Source organism: Homalodisca vitripennis, chromosome 4, assembly GCF_021130785.1.
Source record: "Homalodisca vitripennis isolate AUS2020 chromosome 4, UT_GWSS_2.1, whole genome shotgun sequence".
Classification (NCBI taxonomy): domain Eukaryota; kingdom Metazoa; phylum Arthropoda; class Insecta; order Hemiptera; family Cicadellidae; genus Homalodisca; species Homalodisca vitripennis.
Genome location: NC_060210.1, coordinates 46,015,232 through 46,032,974, shown reverse-complemented (window position 1 = coordinate 46,032,974; position 17,743 = coordinate 46,015,232). Strand labels below are relative to the sequence as shown.

Here is a 17,743-nt window from a genome sequence, read left to right as displayed (position 1 = left end):
GAATTTCTGGTACATATTAATTATATATGCAACGCCATAGTCGAGTTATTAAATTTACAAGTAGGTCTTGGAAACCTTCAGGCAAAAAGTATTTATTTTTAGCCCACGTTATGTAATTCGGATCTGAGATATCTTCAATGCTACAATAGACCTTTCCTTGTTGAACGATGAAAAATTACATACAAATATTATTTTTGGTCTTAGAAGCTTACTTTGGTTAAAATATGTCTACTTCCGGCCGTACTAAATCACTTACGGCGCCACAGTTGAATTTGCTTTATTGCCCCAATCTGAAAACTACGTTTTACATGTATATACGTATGTAGCTCTCGGAAATCGACTGCCGGCTCTTGTAATGTACTTTTGGTCTAAGGTATTCTCAGTTCAATAGTTGATTTTTCCTTGTTTTCCTATGAAAAATATACATATATACGTAGGACTGAGAAACCTATTACGGTCTAGGGGGAAATCCTACCTACTTCCTATCTAATTACCCGTATTTCTCATATGGGAATAAATATTTTCCCGTGTAAGGGAAAATCCTTATAGTTCAAGCAACTTTTCAAATTTTGATTTTTTTTGTTTTTTTGACTTTGGTATGGGAAAGAACGGATTGTGAGGCGTTATGTGTATTTCTCTGTTTTTTTCCTTAAACCTAATGTTAAAATTTCATATCACAATGTCAAGAAAGCCCACCACTTAGGAATACCGTATTTGAAAGCATCCACAGCTTTGGTCATAAAGGTTGGTCATAATAGTGTTTAAATTAATATTTACAGTGTTTATATTCGTTACTGTGCAATCTGGATTTAATATCTAATCTTTTTCATTGGTTCTGTGCATTACACTCCCTGATCTAGCCCAGTAACTTTTAATATTTATACCATTTGAATGTAAACATGCGTTTCAGACAACCTGTCAAACTTCAGCAGAAAGTGTCAACAACTGTGTAGTATTAGTTAAATTTGGATTATGTAACATTAATACTACTATTTTTTTAGAATTACAAAATACTCCAGGTAACTCCTTCCTCAGATTTCAACGAATATTTCAGAATTGAACTAATTGGTCCAGCTGTTCTCGAGATTATTATTTAGTTATGCATTTAGCGATTGATTTTTATTTATAAGATAATTTAAGAATATGAAATGTTTATTAAATATTTTATTAACGAAATTACAATTGTTTTATAAGCCCTAACTATTTAAAATGCGGTATAAATGTTCAATTGTATCTGTTCCCTTTATTTTGGCATATTTTTAAAAATTTACAAATTAAACTCATTTAATTTCACGTACACTGATCAAAAAAAGTTTGAACTTTTTCATCCAGGCGAGTTTCTAAAGGGCTATGAGTTTAACATAAACATTCTACACCCAAACTCGATTGCACCATCTTAATGTTTTGCTCAAGTATTTATTTTAGATTGATGAAGTTGTTAACTATAGAATTCACAACAGAAAATTATTCCTCGAACATTCTTTATTGTTATAACTTTTATTGTACGAAAGATTATTCATCTTAAAAGCAATTAATTACAAAGTTTCCTGTTAGAGAAATGTACCTTGTGGAAGAAATGTTACCAGCGCAAGTTGCCAAGTGTTCAATGTTGATGTGGTCAGGGAATAGTGCCAACTCTTGTTAGTACACCAAATAAAATGTGTTACTCTCAACCAAACATATGTTCCTCCAAACTATTGTATTGTTTGATTTAGTGTATCAGAAGTGTTTGTAGAATGAATGAATGCATGAGCCAGGAATGTATCTAAATAGGGAACCAGAGTGATATTCTCCCTCCAACCCTCTCCAACATCCCACTAAATAATGTACATTATTAACCTACTCAGGATAACAGACATTTACAGTTTGATTTGTAGTCATATTATCATCTACATATATGCGAGTTAAATGTTCACATAAGTATTATACATTCATCGTTAAGATACACGTTTGCTCGCTCATAAATGCATTAAAATACATGAAAAAACATTGATTATTCATTTACAACATTATAATTTTCAATAAATAATACAGTTTTGTTATAAATATGGAAGAAATCAAATGTAATATGTGTAAAACTGTAGTTTAATACAATAAATCAAATTTCTCTTTTCTGTTTTCAGATTATAAATGTGTAATAATTGGTTGTGACATTAATTTAGAGAGCCAATTTAGATGGCTGTCATCTTAGTGTTTTTCGGCTTTGGTTACAGTCCTAGACGTTGAAAGGGTGGCACAGACCAGCTAATTAAAATTATCTCTGCCGCCAGTAATTACTGACACTTGTTTCATTAGGATTGCTCAGTACAAGTACTGAAAGTAGCATAGAACAGCCTTGGTTATCCATTTGGTTAATTTATTTTTAAAAAAACTATACAAAATGTGGTTTTATTAGTATAACTCTTCATTTAAAGCACTGTTCTACTTATTTAAAGGTTAGGAAGTAAAATAAAACAAGTACCGAGTACAGCTTGGAACGAGCAAAATACATTGTTAACTACTGCCTCAAACCAATAAATAGAATCAAACAACATTTGTCATTTTTAATTCAAACTTAATTAATCCTCCCGTTAAATTATATTTTCGTTGCGGATTTAACCAGTCCAGAACTGAAGATTCATCTGCAATGGTGACTACGTTGGTTTTAGCCCCATGAAACATCTTACACTTAACATATTTTATGACCTATTGTTTGGTCATAGTTTTGTATGAAATGTTTCATTTTTAACACCCATTCAAAAGCTTTTTGCTTTTTCGATATTTTTAACTATTATTTTGAAAACAAATTTTACTTTATCGTTTGAATATCAAAAATTATTAACTTTAAAATAATTACCAAACAATATTTCTATGGGTATTCTTTATTGCAATGGTGACTATACAACAATAATATAATGTAAAATAATTTACACACAATAATATACAACAATAATAACAATACTCATCCAATATAGAATCCCATTTGAACTATAATACACTAGTAATAAATATAGACTATAAGAATATTAACAAGGATAGACATTAAAAAACACAAGGCAAGCATTTTCAATAGCAATAACAACTGATGTTAATAAATGTTCTTAATGTTAATAAATTAAGAACAAATCACATCAAGGGCATAGATTTACAATAAGTATGAAAACAATAACAAGGATAACAACAAATTAAGGTGCATTAAAAATTAATAATGGGAAATGGTTATCAGAGTATATGGCGCGTATATGTGGATGTGCGTGTGTGATAGTATTTAAAGAAGGAGGGTCAGCAGACAATTCCTGGAGGGACCACTTTTCACATAGTAAAGGTCCTTGGAGATAGAGTCCGCCCACTCCTGCATTCTTAGCAGAGAACTATTCTTGGCGTAGTGCGTCAAAACGATTGGTCTTGCAAAGACATCACATGATCTTGTTCCGGAAGGCACTCTGAAAGCGATTCTCTGGAAAGAGTCGGGGCAGTCCACCTTATAGTTGACCAAGCGGTGTAAGAACATGATTGTCCTGAGCAGTACGTCTTTCCTCGAGTGATGACATATTGAGAAGACTAGCAGTATCAAGTAAGAGTGTAGCGACGTATTGGAAACCAAGATGGGCACCCATCAGACGAAGAAAATGTTTCGAACATTTTCGAGATCAGATTTAGGTGGGTCTGATGAGGAACTACAGTACTCCAGATGAGGTCTGAAGAACGAACCAAAGAACAGTTTAAGAGATCGGATGCTTTTACATGTTCAATGGCGATAGATGAGACCAAGCATGTCAGTGCTCTGGTACACGAAGCAAGAACATCATGTTCCCAGTTCAGAGGCTTAACAAAAATTACACCTAGGTCCCTCACTTCCGATGTACTATTGAGGATAGCATAACCGATGGTATATTCACACCGATAATGGTTGATGTTGCAGTGGAAGGTAATGCATAGGCATTTTTCTGTGTTCAGAAACATCGAATATTATTACCATACCATTCCACGATAGAATCCAGCTCAGCTCAAAGAAGGTAATAGTCAGTAGCCGAATAAACATTTTCTGAGAAAGTATGATGTCATCAGCGAAAAGTAAGTATTTACAACGCTGGTTTGTGACATGGGGGGTTCAGTTTTTTACATCAATAACTGAACCGTTTATGTAAATAGGAACAATGAAACTTCTTATAAGGAAATTAGGAAATATGCCATCTGATAAAGACTTGTTGAATAGTCTAGTAAGAGAATACTTTATCGGTCGACAGTATTGTAAGGCAGTAGCAGTATTTCACAGTCGCAGGAGGAATAGAGTTAGACCCAAAAAACCCTTAGATTCGAGGAAGTCACGAGGAAAGCTCAGTTCGCTTGTAGATATTATGGTAATAATTTGTCTCAGTGAGTACGTGAATGTCGAGTACACAGTTAGCTAATGACAACCACAAATCATGCAGCTTAGATATCAGTCCAGTGACGTATTGTTAATTGATGTTGCATTCGGTTTAGCCGTTGGAGGAAACTTTGTTTTGCTTTTTGACAATAGTTGGAGTGATGTTGACGTATTTTGTATTAAAATCACTTTCTCCTTCTTTCTTGCGTTTGTATATGCGCTCACGGATTTCATCGAAGTATTTACGCTCGTTAAAGGTACTGTCTCGGAAAATCGTAGCACTGAAGATACTATCGACCTTGAGAAGTTCTTGAGAAAATATTTTGAAAAGATCCCTAGCAGCACCAGGGTTGGCGAGAATTACCTTTATCGGTCTAGACCTGGTATTAGACATCTTGCCCAATCTATAGAAACGGCTAGTGGGTGAGAAATCAATTGATTCGAAAATGCGATTAATGAACGCACGATCGTGAGATTTACTAACTTGATTGTCTTGGCTGCTGCTTTCTACTAAGTTATGAAGTCATCCTGAAAGTGCGATCAGTAATTTTGGAACAACAATCTTCTAAGTTCAAAGATGCTAAATAAATTACACATCATTCTTCAAGTAACTTTAAAACAGGTGATATTAACCATATGTTTAAAATGTATGACTCAGACCTAAAATAAAGGCGCTAACATGTATGAATTTTAACATTTTTCTTATGTTAGAAAAAATTCAAGAATGTTTCACTGCCGTTAGCACTTCAAAATGAGTTAATATTAAATGGCTTGAGTGTTTATACTAAACTACACGAAATTTCTATGAACCATAAACTGCAAACCTACGCCTATAAAAATAATTCTAGAACGCGTGCGCTTTTTACATGCCTTCCGCCAAAATATGATATATGTGATACATTGCTATTATTGGAAGAACTTATTTCGTACTGTTTCCAAATTTAAAGGCGATCGTGTTGGGGATATTGAATCGGATAGCAAAACTCTCAGTGATCACCTACGAAGTAAGATGGTTTCCCTAGTTGTAGCTAAATCGTTTAACTTGTAAAGTCATAACCCTTCAGAGATTATGAACAAGAAACGTTTTATATAATTTCATTTAGTATTTTGTAAACTTTTACTCGATTTTAATTGTATAAGTTATTACATGGAGGAGCTCTTCAACCCAAGTGAAGAATTAATTGTGATGTGCGATAAAATATTCCCGCAAATGGCGTTGAAAAAAGGCAAATACTTCATTCTACAAACACTCTTGTAAATAAATATAGAACTTCATTGTAAATTTTTATGCTATTTAAAAATAATGTTGTTTATGAAATTGTATTCCGCATCACTCAAAGATGTATAAGTTTTACCACCGCATCTGAGCGAGCAATTGTATAGAAATTTCTATAATTTCGAAACTGTAACAATGAATACGTAAGGATAACTCGTAATAAGTAATTGAATACACTGTTTAGCCTCAATTCTTGCGATATTTATGAAACATAAATTCCATGACAATACCTAAGGAATTTCATAGCTTTCAAGATTGCAAAATTTCCTCTTATATTGCTTCTGGCTTTCGTTAAAGTTAATATAATAAAGAGACAAAATAATAAATTTAAAACCTTTTGAAGCTAGTCGAATCTTTGACAGCAATTACGGAAAGACAACAGACATTTGGTTAAGTTACGGCGAGTAATTAATATCTGAAAACTATAAAGAGAATATTTCCTGTGTTAGTTTTTTGAAAAGCTTCTATATTTTTTTCTATTAAAAGCAGATATAAAGTGAATTATTATAATGTTTATGTTCAACCACTTTCAAGATGTCAATTTCACTTTTATATGGCTCTAAGAATTAGTTTCTAAAAATCTTATCTTAACTTTTTTACATCTAAAACGTGAGCAAAAATACAAAACAGTATTACATCTTTACAGCCAAATATGATCAGACAGTTAATAAGCAAGCAATCACAAAGTCATTGTGGCTTTTTCAGCTATCCTGTGATTTAACCATAATAATTATTTCAAAAAACATGATTGACAAAACTTGTATGTATTTTCTTATAAAACGTTACTTTTATAGCTAAAACTTGTTTTGTTTCCCTAAAATTCTACTTTATGAGATCAAAGTGAAATAAGAATTATTTTTCTATTGGCTAAGAGTATCAGAACCGAGAAAACTATATAAGTCTATTTTGAATGAATAAAGGTTAATATTGAGTAGAATATTACCTTTATTGAGTATTAAAAAATCAGCTTAATCATTTTTGTGTTTACTAGATACAGTGGCCAGTCTGCGAGTAAGTGATACTTGAAGTTGTAAGCTAAAGTAGGCGGCTGGCCACTTATAAAACTACTAAGTAAGTTACGATTCAGCTATTACGATAGCGATTAAGTAAGCTAAGATGACGCTACAAGGAAACTGCACTTGCAAATTTTCATAATAAATTTATTTCAAAAGTTACCTCCGTGAAATATAAATATGTATATTATATCCAAATATACTACTGTTAAAAATAATGAATTTTTATAATAAATACAAATTTGTTAAACAGACTGGTGTAACTCAGAGGTATAACTCAGAGACTAATACAACATAGTAATTATAATATAACATGCTGAAACTGTAAAACTATTGAGAACCAAAAATATTTACTGTAATAAATGTATAAATGAAGTAACGTCAGGGAAGTCATTTCATGGTAGTGGAGGTTCAATGTGACAGACTAAACACAAAATACGTCAAGTTATAATTGACGTTTTTCACCGTTTTAGTAATTTTGCCACAATCACAAATGTGTGTTTACAAAAACACAAAACTTTCCATATAAACCATGTAAAATGTTTTTCACAACATATAAGCTACATTGTATGTTATAGAGCATGCATATAATATTGGGCAATGGAAACCAACAATAACAGTTTCCTCCACATTGAAACGATTAAATTCTTCATACCCAAACATTATGAAATGCTTTATTAAACTTCAATGTTCTAATCTTGTTCCAACTGCCTAATGCAATGTTAATTTACTTCATTCTCTAACAATAAAATCCCGTTTACTGGAGTAATATGAGAGATGTACAATTCATTATTTTGTATTTCATCTTGGTCTCTTTCTATGTGTACTCACTTGAAAGTATACGTTTTACTATTTGCCTGTAATATTCTTATGTTTCCCATATTCTACTACGCTTAATTTATTTCTCGGCAAAGATCCTACGAATTACAGTTTTCATGATACTTTGAGTGCCTTAAAATATGTTTATGTATATGATATGGTAGCAAATTATTAGTGATATGAGGAGGCAAAGTCATTTGTGAAATTACTGGTTTCTTCATCATTTCAGCAATGTCTGTTGGCAAAGTGTATTTGAAAGTTATACGAACTAAACCAATAAAGTCACTCACTTACTCGTTCCTCCATTGAAACTCCAATAAGACATTTGTTTCTTTACTGTAAGGATATCTATAAATCTACTTCGGGTTCTAGACATTTCGTTAGGTTCTGTTCTTTACCATTCTTGTTTATATAACATCCTCTAAAATCGCGGAACTGGCTCCTCTAGGATGTGACGTTATTTTTCACATGCCCAATAAAACTAAAACTATTAGTTTAATGTTCTTGTTTTTATTTTTTCATGCAATTGCAAGAATAATAGCTGAAATATATAGTTTTGTGCAGTTATGGTGCAATTTTTATAAACTGTATGGAACGTAGTAAGGTTCAACTCGTAAGCCTCTCTGATATTGTATAAACTTGGTGTAAACTCATCTAAACTTGAGAGAGAAGCTTATACCCGTTCACTTGAATTATAAAAACCACTCATGCTAAAGAGTTCATTGATTTACATACTTTTATTTCAGTATTTAAGATACTCGATTACATCCAAGAAAAGTTGTAACTGCTATTTATTTATTTAATGTTTATCTCATTATATCAAAGTTAATATTGTACTAGAGTTTATCAGATAGTAGAGCCTAAAGACAGGCCGATTCTTTGCTTTAAATGTTTGACGTTTCATGTAATAGTGATTTCAATCAATCTATCTATCAATTTTCCTTTTTTGGGCCAAATCGGCAAACTGATTAGAAAATAAATTGCATTGTAACTTTTATAAGTTAAAATATTGCTTACGTATATCAAGCATTACATAATTATTGTTACCTTAAAGACAAAGTTATGGTTATAATTCGTGATGTAATACCCAGTTTGTTACACATCATTAGTACTGTTCCTTTCCAACCGTGATTTCCTTACTTTTTGAAAAGCACTTCATTGGTTGTACCAGTAAGGAAGTAATGAGACTTTATGTACCCTAATACAGACCAAAAAGCGCTAAATGACTTATCACTGTACAGATAACATAAGCAATGGCTAAAAAGCTGATTCCTCTTCAGTATGCTGTTGGTCAAGAAGACCAACTTTGTGATTTGAGTAATTTAAATTATAATACTTGCTAACGGTAATGTTAGGGAAGAAATCATTCTTACAGTAGACCTATTTAGTTTTCTCTATATTACAAAGCTATTAGCTATTTTGAAGCAAATTTTAATTCCCATGAAAAATTAATGTTCCACGTTTTTTCCTCTTGCTAAGAGTTTTAATATTATTTCGAAGTCATATAGTGAAGCATGGGGAGAAACACTTCTAATTAAATGCGCTTCAGGTCTACTCCAAGACTGCAGCACATTTTGATCTATTAAACAAAATTATAACGGAATACAAAATGTATTGGTGTATATCATATAATGTAACCAAAAGCCATAATAAAAGTTAAAATTATATTATTTATTCACCACAACATACTTTTTCGAACCTTGTAATGCATATGAAGCAGTAATAATGTTGGTGGTTTCTCTCATTCTACAGATTATGCGCAATAAGATGAGTTTTTTGGAAAGTAGTCTTCAAAAAGACTGGCTTAAGGAATCTCATGATTTTAACACTCCGCGTTTGAGATCTCTCTCATACTTAAGATAGTGTATTTCGAATTCTGACGTGAGACTGGCATAATAGAGCAAAGTAAATGTATTCCTAGTCCCGCCTTGATGCTGTCTATATACAGTTGAATGGCTAACTCGGTGGATTCCCTATGGACGAGCTGGATTCCTGATGGACCCAGGGGGCACCACTTTGGGGGTTCTGAGTCAGAACTGTCTTGAACCGCCATGTATTTATAACAATATACTGTTGCTAGTGAAGCCTCGACGTTGTTAAGAAATCGATGAGACACGATTTTTGAAAAAAAAAAATTAAATCGGATAGTATTTGAAGTGATATCAAACGGAATATTAACCTTCAAGTTGATTAAAACGGAACAATAACAGTCTGTTACAGCTGATCAGGGAGGGAGGGAAAGAGAGAGGAGTGAGAGGGAGCGAAGGAGGAAAAGAGAGGAAGGGAGAAAGAGAGAGAGAACTCGAAACAATAACTCAACATCACAGAACTCATTTACAATAATCTTTTACACACTTTTATCTAACTTTTATAGTGCTCAATAAGAAACTGTTTTTTAAATCCTAACCGCGAAAATCCAAGAAAACCATTATATTTTTTATTACTATTTTTATCACATTTAGGCTTGTTGAAACAATGTTCATTATGTTCGCAAATATGTTCTACGGATACGCGATTGATTTCTGTTGTTTTTAAGTCGATGTTACAAATTCCTGAAAAAATTTAATACAGTTGATACAAATTCATGAAACTTCCAAAAATAAAGAACAGGTTTATATGATAAATCGTAAACATTTTCGTCTTAACTACCAGGTGATTGCTAAGGCTTTATTTTAAAATACACGTCTTTAAAATGACCGTAAGACACATAGATAGTAGTTACATTACCGTCAGAAAACTAAACAAAGAGACTGCACTCGCCACTTTATGAGTATGTACATGATTAACTAACGCTGATTTAACATTTATTTAAGTGTCGAATGGTTACTTTTAAGTATGTGAAGCTAAAAGAACTACCTCAGAACAAACTCTCACCATTTCATATCATTAACCCTTTTGATGCCTCCCGTTTCGACATTCACCAAACTTAAGGCGCTTGACAATCAATTTATTTCTTAGCGTACATTTTTCTATCGTTTACAAGAGAAAAAAATTGTGCTTACTCATGCGAATTTGCTTGCGGCTCCTGGACTGTAAAGAGTGCTAGTTGTCTGCCAGGGCTAGCAGGGCAAGAGGAAGACGATTACCGTATTAGTTTGGCCTAGTGATGGGAGAATCGAATATGGTTTATTCAAAAGCTCCCTTCTATTCGAATACTCTATCTGCGTTGAGTATTTCTTAGAGGCAAGTCTAGACTTGTCTTACTTCCTTCCCGGATCCATTGTTTCTTGGTTATTTGGAATTGCCCTGCCAAAAAGATGGGGAAAATCCTTTGCTTTTTTTGTTCCTCATACACATGATTTATGAACTTCAGAAAAAATATATTTGTTTACTTGCTACTTCAGTCTCGTCTGAAAGATTCTTTTCCACTGCAGGTTTTGTTGTTACCAATGATTCTAGAAATACATTGAAGCCAAAACCTCAATCACATTTTGTTTTTAAGCAACAAAATGATATAATCTATAATTTTTGTTATTATTGTTAACAAATATATTTATTAATAAAATATTTGTACAATTATACATTTTTCAATTACATTTTTTAATTACTTATTTCGAATTATGAATCTCCCCTTAATTGTTCTTTTCATAGTCCAGATACACCCTAATACGCACACACACACACGCACACACGCACACACACACACACACACACACACACACACACACACACACACACACACACACACACACACACACACATGTACGTATATATATATATATATATATATATATATATATATATATATATATATATATATACGAGTGCTTTAGGTTTGAATTCGTTTCTTCCAGAGAAATTGTATTCATTTCAAAAGTAATCGAATTTATTTTGAGGTATTCGAATATGTGAATACCCGGGCTGTTTATGAATACTATTCGATTCTGTACTTGATGCTCCCATCACTAGTATGGCCAAATTACATTTCGGCCATTGTGCGCGTGGGAGTGTTTCGCTCCCCACGTTTTTTGCTCCTCAGTTAGCGTGTCTGAGAATATTACGTTTTACTTGCTGTGTAAAACGCTAATACCCTAATCCGGGCTAATACCCTCCAATTACAATTCATGGCGACCTTTATTTGAGTATACTTTTCTCTCGGAACCAGACTATTGTTGTTAAGTTTGGTTTAATTCTACTTCTGTGTTTGAACTACAGTAATCTATATTTTACACTCTTAATACCCAGTATTTTATATTATTTTTTAGTTTATATGGGTGGTAATAAAAATTTTAAAATTACAATAAACAGATTCTAATTCTGAAAACGTGATTTTATTTGCAAAGTGGTCCTTTACAAAAATGCTTTTAGGTTAGTAAGAGTTGGTTGTAGGTTTTAAGTGGTATTTTGTTGTATTACATTTCATCTAATTATTTATTTTCTTGCTACATACAATTCACTTGCCATAACGATAAGTGATAAAGGTGACAATGATGATTTTAGGACTACGATTACATCATATTTAGTACCGTTTTGTACTGTAATAATATTATAGTCGGCGTATGTTAGAGCAATAACCTTGATGTTCAGACTGATTGGAAATCGCCCATGTAATCCCATATAGGCTTCAGTGTTGACTACATATATGGTACAACCTTGTATACATACAAGCTACATGTATGTTACAGAGTTCATTTATACTTTAAGTGGTACAAAATCAGTCTATTTCAATTGTTCTAACGATTACATTTAGGAAAATTATCTGCATAACTGGCCAAATATGAACATCAGAGCCCAAAACCACTCCGTTCAAAAGTTGATTTATACATAAGACAAAAAGACGTTATATACGTTATATAACGCGCCTTGTGGAAACGATCTCTGTCTTTAAAATATTAAAACAAGGTAGTACTTGTTACAAAAATTGCTTTTATAAATATCTCAATCACATTCCACAGTCAGCTTTGTACGCTTTTTCAGTACAATATGGTAGCCGTTCGTACTTTTTTTTTAAAGTGACAACTCCATTATTTATGAAGCTAGAGAGTAAGTAATAAAGGTTATATGATGCTTATAATATCTCCTAACATTTTTTCACAAACACTGTATGCATCTCGAAAGGGTTTTGAGAAATTGCGTCTATTTGTAGAAGAAAGGACTATTTGTAGGTTAATGACTTTGTAAAGTCGGCAATTCATAATTGTACTGGTAGGATTTGTTAACCTTAAGCAAATTAATAACATAATTTTGAATATTAATTCTTTAGTTCGAAAATAAACCTTTCTAGAAATCCTGTTAAAATGTACGCCAAACCGCTAAAGTAATGTGTCGGTTATCATATATTTATGTATATGTGATATTTAAAATGTTGTGTATTTACATCGTGTAAGATGGTGACTGCTGCTAGAGGTACAATAATCGTGTACAGCGTGGCATTACTACCCCGCCACGTACAATAATGGTCGATTAGCCGGCCGTGTTCCATAATGTACGTGACTCTCTCCCAAACTGCTGACCTTCGTGGATCCTGCAAGTGGAAATTTGCAATAAAACACCACCACGTAAATATTAATAATGTCCACTATGAAGACCTTTTTAAATAGCTTTTACGCAGTTTTTGTGTTATCTGGTATTCAAATTGCTTCTGTCTTGTTCACCCCTTTCTTCGCAAAATTTTACTTCGTGGTAACGGTGAAGATGCTCAAGTTCTATACAAGGTCAAGTACAGAGCGCCCTGAAACCATCATCAAAGACGCCTGTTCTGAAGTAGTTAACTACCTAATATAACTTCTTCAAGGTCGAGGTGTTAATAGTGAGTTATTTTCTCTGATAGGAATCGATACATACTATTTTCAAATTTCTTCGCAACATACTATTATTATATTGAAATGTATATTTTTACCTAGTATTTTTTGCTTTTCACTAAGATTATTAAATACCTCACTAGAACCAACAAACCCATGCTGGTTATCAGCAACTAGCCGATGTATATTTCTTGTTTGTGTTAATAACTGGTGATATTTTGATTTTTTTAAAAGCTAAAAGTTATTATTTTAATAAGAAAAAACCTAATTAAAACATTTTCCCTTAATATACGCGATTTTTAGTTATTCATAACCTACTATCTTGCTGAGAGTACAATTTTCTTTTGGTAAGTTTTTCTCTACATTTATTACATGTGTGAATATTTATACTATTCACTGTAGTCATACAAGGAGAATGTTTTAAACATCAACGGCCTCCAAAGAAAACAACCTGATCTCCTTACATTTTGCATCTAATGTTATTTACATGAGAGATATTTATAATGTTTACCCCGATTCCATGCTGGGAGATGAAGCTACTAAAAACAAAATTGTAGGATGGTTCGATACTTTTTTAAGTTTAAATATTGCCTGAGCGGAGAGCCATCTGACATTTTGTCTTGTTACGTCACATCGTCTGTGATCAAATAACCTGTAGAATAAAAACTAATAGTTCTTACGGATAAAAGCAACTGCTGCTTAAATGTGCAATGTGCATAAAAAATGCTTGCGTTATGGTAACACAATATGAGTACCAATATTTTGATAAAGAAAATAAACTTTTAGTATCCACAAACATTTACAATGCGGTAACACTTTGTTCGGGAAATATAAGAGAGAACGTAATTGTTATTGACAGTTGTCGGTTTACAAAGTTTCACAAGCGGAGGGGAAGGTTTGGATCTGATCTTTAATTAACGTCTCTCTACGGATGCCTGACATTCCGCTCCTGACATTCACATGAGACCGGGAGTTGTGCTGCTCCTGCTGTCCCACTTCACATATTCTGTCATTCCTGCTACAAATATTACAGCGGAAACTCTTACTAAGTGGGGAGCAACAGGGACTAACTTTAAGAGCCTTCTTTAAACATTGAAATGGAACTATTGATATTTATTCAAATGCATTGGTCATTGAATAGGGTATTTTAAAATCTCTTTACTTCCTCTCCTCAAACTGAACATCTAATTTCAAAAATTAATAATTGTCGTGGCTTCTCCATATAATTAAAACTTAGCCCTGGTTCACACTTTTACGTAGCTTTAAGATATGAATTAGTCGCTTAAGATGCAAACTTAAGTCTTAAAGTAATTTACTAGCTTAAAAACCGTTTAAATTAAATTGTCGGACAATTTCCACAGTAGTAGCGGAGTAAAATTTAACACTTACGAAAAAAGTTTGTATTTAATATTCAGTCATTTTGCAAAAAAATCCATAATACTTTAGAAGAACAAAAAATGGGAGAGCCGATGGCTACACTGTCTAAGACATCGGATATTGAATTTGAGTTCAGACATAGCCCAGGTTTAAATCTTGTCTGAGTTAATGTATCTGTAATTACGTATATCCATTTCAATGTATATTCATTTTGTAAAAATGATTTCTACCACAGACAACATCGAATATAACACTAACCTTACTACTTGAGGTTGAGTATTGATTTAAAATCCACTGGAGAATCGTTTTTGCCAGCTATACCCTTATCAAAATGTTTGGGATTTAAAAATAATTTTACTATCTCCTTCCTGAAAAAATTGTTCCGAACGCAAGAGAAAATATTACAAAATGATATATTTTAGTCTCTACTTTTCAGTACTGTTAATATTAATGAAAACTTGTCATAAATTTCGATTTTGTACAGCACATCAGCTGATCTGGCTTCCCTTTATATTTTTATCAATCTGTCAATCTATCAGTTTAAGACTTTTCAGCAAAGTGACATTGTCGCACTCTCTCATACATTAGCCCAACACTGTAGTCCGTCAGCATCGTGGTGCCTCAATATAACACAGCTAACTACAAACAAGAGAAGGCATACATTCTGAGTCCAATTTAAATATGATAAAAACATCTTTGATACGTGACATTCGAATCCACTATCATGTATGCTAAAATGTTGCGCAATAATTTTTTTTTTATACATCACTTTTTACATGTATTATAATTTGTAATAACGTGACAGTAATAATACTTTTTCTCGTGGCTATCCTACTTATAAGTTAGTAGTTAAGTGAAAGGTATGTATGATCAAAAGGTTTTTATCTTCGATTAAGAATAACATATTACTTGTTTATTAAAGCAACCAATTGTTGTGGAAATAAATAAAACGTAAGCGACTCATCTCAGCTCATTGCGACTCCTCTGACCTCCCCACAACCACGAGGTCACTAATGCCGACGTGAAGGAGCGCCAGACGCTCCCAAGGACTGAGGATTCCAGTTACTGACGTCATCAGTTTAAGAAAGTCTTGGGCGGTCAGAGTACCATCTTCAGTCGTCTCCGCAGTCAAAATAGCGTTTAGTATCAGAGAACTTTGCGCCTGTAAAATAATTTACATAAGCAGCGTGTAATTGAACAGTGGCGTGCGTACAAATAGATAGGCAGGTTAAGTGCTATTTAAACAAATAAAGTAAAAAGTGTTTATTTTTATAACTTTTACGTCAATTTGTATATCATCTCAATGTGTTCTTTGTTTAAAGACTTTACCTATTGAATGTATGGTACCAAGTAAACTTAAACATTAGGACCTTTTCGAGCGATTACAGTAGATAAACCACTAAACGTCTTATGGAAGGAAGTCATTCGCGTTTTATACTTGCAGATTCACAAAAGGCTGCATTTCTTTGGTTATTTCTTTGGCTCCTATCATTTCCCTATAATGAGACTAGAGCGATGAGCTATGTGAATCTTCGTACAATGTCAGAATACGATTTTACTTCCTGCTTATGTCAGACGGACTGTCTGACCGTCTAATTTTGGTCCCAAATAGGGTTCTTTCCTGGAGCAAAAGGAATTTATATACCGCACAGGTACACATACAAGGACACAATTTTAAGAAAACCTTATTTTAGAATTAGAAATTAAACCTATAACTATCAATATTTACTCAGTTCATATGGTACTAACAGAAGATATAAGCATTTTAAGTATTATTTTTATACTGCGTAAGAAATGTGTTAGTTTTTATACCTACAGTCAACTACAAGTAGGTTCTTTCTAGCTCCAAGGTCAACTGTAGCGCGCTAGATGTAGTACTGTAGTACCTTTTTTATTTGTAGTTTCATATGGTGGATCTATTTTTAGTTTAGTTATACGCTTAAGTATGTACATGGAACCAGACAGATTTTTTCGGGCGATAAGACTGAGCAAATTAGTGTCTGTAATTAGTGACAACCGATTAGCAGTAAGTTATGTGTTTTGAGAAGATAATATGTAACAAATCTCTATCACTAGTGATTTCTTAAAGAGTTAAATAATAAAGTTTATACTAAACCTTAAGTACCTAACCATGGTGGAAGACAGCCCAAGAAACAACACTACATGTTCTCGCCCAGGCGCTTGGTAACTGTTTAGTGAACATATCCGGTCGTACATGGCGGAGTAAATGTTTAGTTCTAACTCACTAAGCTTATTCATTACTAAAATTTTACTCACTACTTAATTTTACATAAATTTTGATGATGGTGACGCAGTCATGAAAACTGAGATTTGTTTAAATACATGTGTGATTTCCATAGAAACCGTAAATGGAAATTATTAATTACAACGCTGACGTTATTTAACGTACTACGTTATTTTTATAGACTAAGTTTGTATCCAATTTTTAATATTTAAAACTATTATAAGGTAGGTCACTTTTCATAAGAATGTTTTTTATTTAATGAAGGTCTGAGATATTCTAATTTTGGATTTAACTTACCTGATTTAAAATTGAGTCTTACGTCAGTGTTCCACCTTCGCTATAATTCGGGTATGATGTGCTTGTTTGTATTCTCTGCTTCCGTGCAGTTATATCGCCTGGGTTTATTTTCTTCCACACTGGACTATTCTATTCGACTTCTTTAAGAATTTGACTGACGTTTCAGACCTACAAATGACATACTATTAAATTTGATTTTGGTATTAAAATCGTTAAAAATTTTTTCTATTTCAGTATAAAACCGGCACAGGTAAATAAAAATAATATTAAATAAGGCTACGCGAACAAGTTTTCTTTATTAGTTTAATATATCACTAGTGATTTCTCGAAAAAACCTAGGTTGCGATTTATAAAATGCAGATTGGATCTTGCCTCTCGAATGCCTGTAGCCATGTAGCGTATGGTCTCTGATGCTAGAAGCGGTACTGATTTATGGATCATTAATTCATTCATTTCCACATTTACTTCAGTCAAGCCACATCTAATAAGGTTACTTCGTGAACAAGTGTTGTCAATATTTGTTATAATGCTAATTCTAATAATAAAACAAGTACTTTATTGAATTGTTTGTAATATTGTATTCATCAATGTGATTTATAATATCATAACTAACACCGAACAAGAGTA

General features: G+C 32.8%; 2 protein-coding genes across 5 annotated transcripts in view; one reads left to right on the top strand and one right to left on the bottom strand.

Annotated features, from left to right (window-relative positions):
• Nucleotides 1–17,743, top strand: part of LOC124359273 — a 297,085-nt gene that overhangs the window by 205,603 nt on the left and 73,739 nt on the right. The gene's annotated exons all lie outside the window — the stretch shown is intronic.
• Nucleotides 15,440–16,909, bottom strand: LOC124359274. Of its 3 annotated transcripts, none has more exons than XR_006922137.1 (2): nt 16,691–16,909; nt 15,440–15,736 (listed from the first exon to the last, which is right to left on the bottom strand). XR_006922137.1 is itself a non-coding variant. In XM_046811891.1 (2 exons), exons 1-2 carry the CDS (start codon nt 16,831–16,833, stop codon nt 15,545–15,547), a joined length of 321 nt encoding a protein of 106 aa, XP_046667847.1. In that variant the 5' UTR covers nt 16,834–16,909; the 3' UTR covers nt 15,440–15,544. The 3 variants fall into 3 exon arrangements, 1 of the variants encoding a protein (XP_046667847.1); XR_006922136.1 differs by having other exon boundaries at nt 16,700–16,909; XM_046811891.1 differs by having other exon boundaries at nt 16,705–16,909.

What these genes read in the sequence shown, in the direction of transcription:
- LOC124359274 (XM_046811891.1), bottom strand. Translation starts at nt 16,833, where the DNA reads ATGAATAAGCTTAGTGAGTTAGAACTAAACATTTACTCCGCCATGTAC. An exon ending in TTGGGCTGTCTTCCACCATG is followed by an intron (nt 15,737 to 16,704) that starts GTTAGGTACTTA and finishes ATTATTTTACAG; the next exon opens with GCGCAAAGTTCTCTGATACT.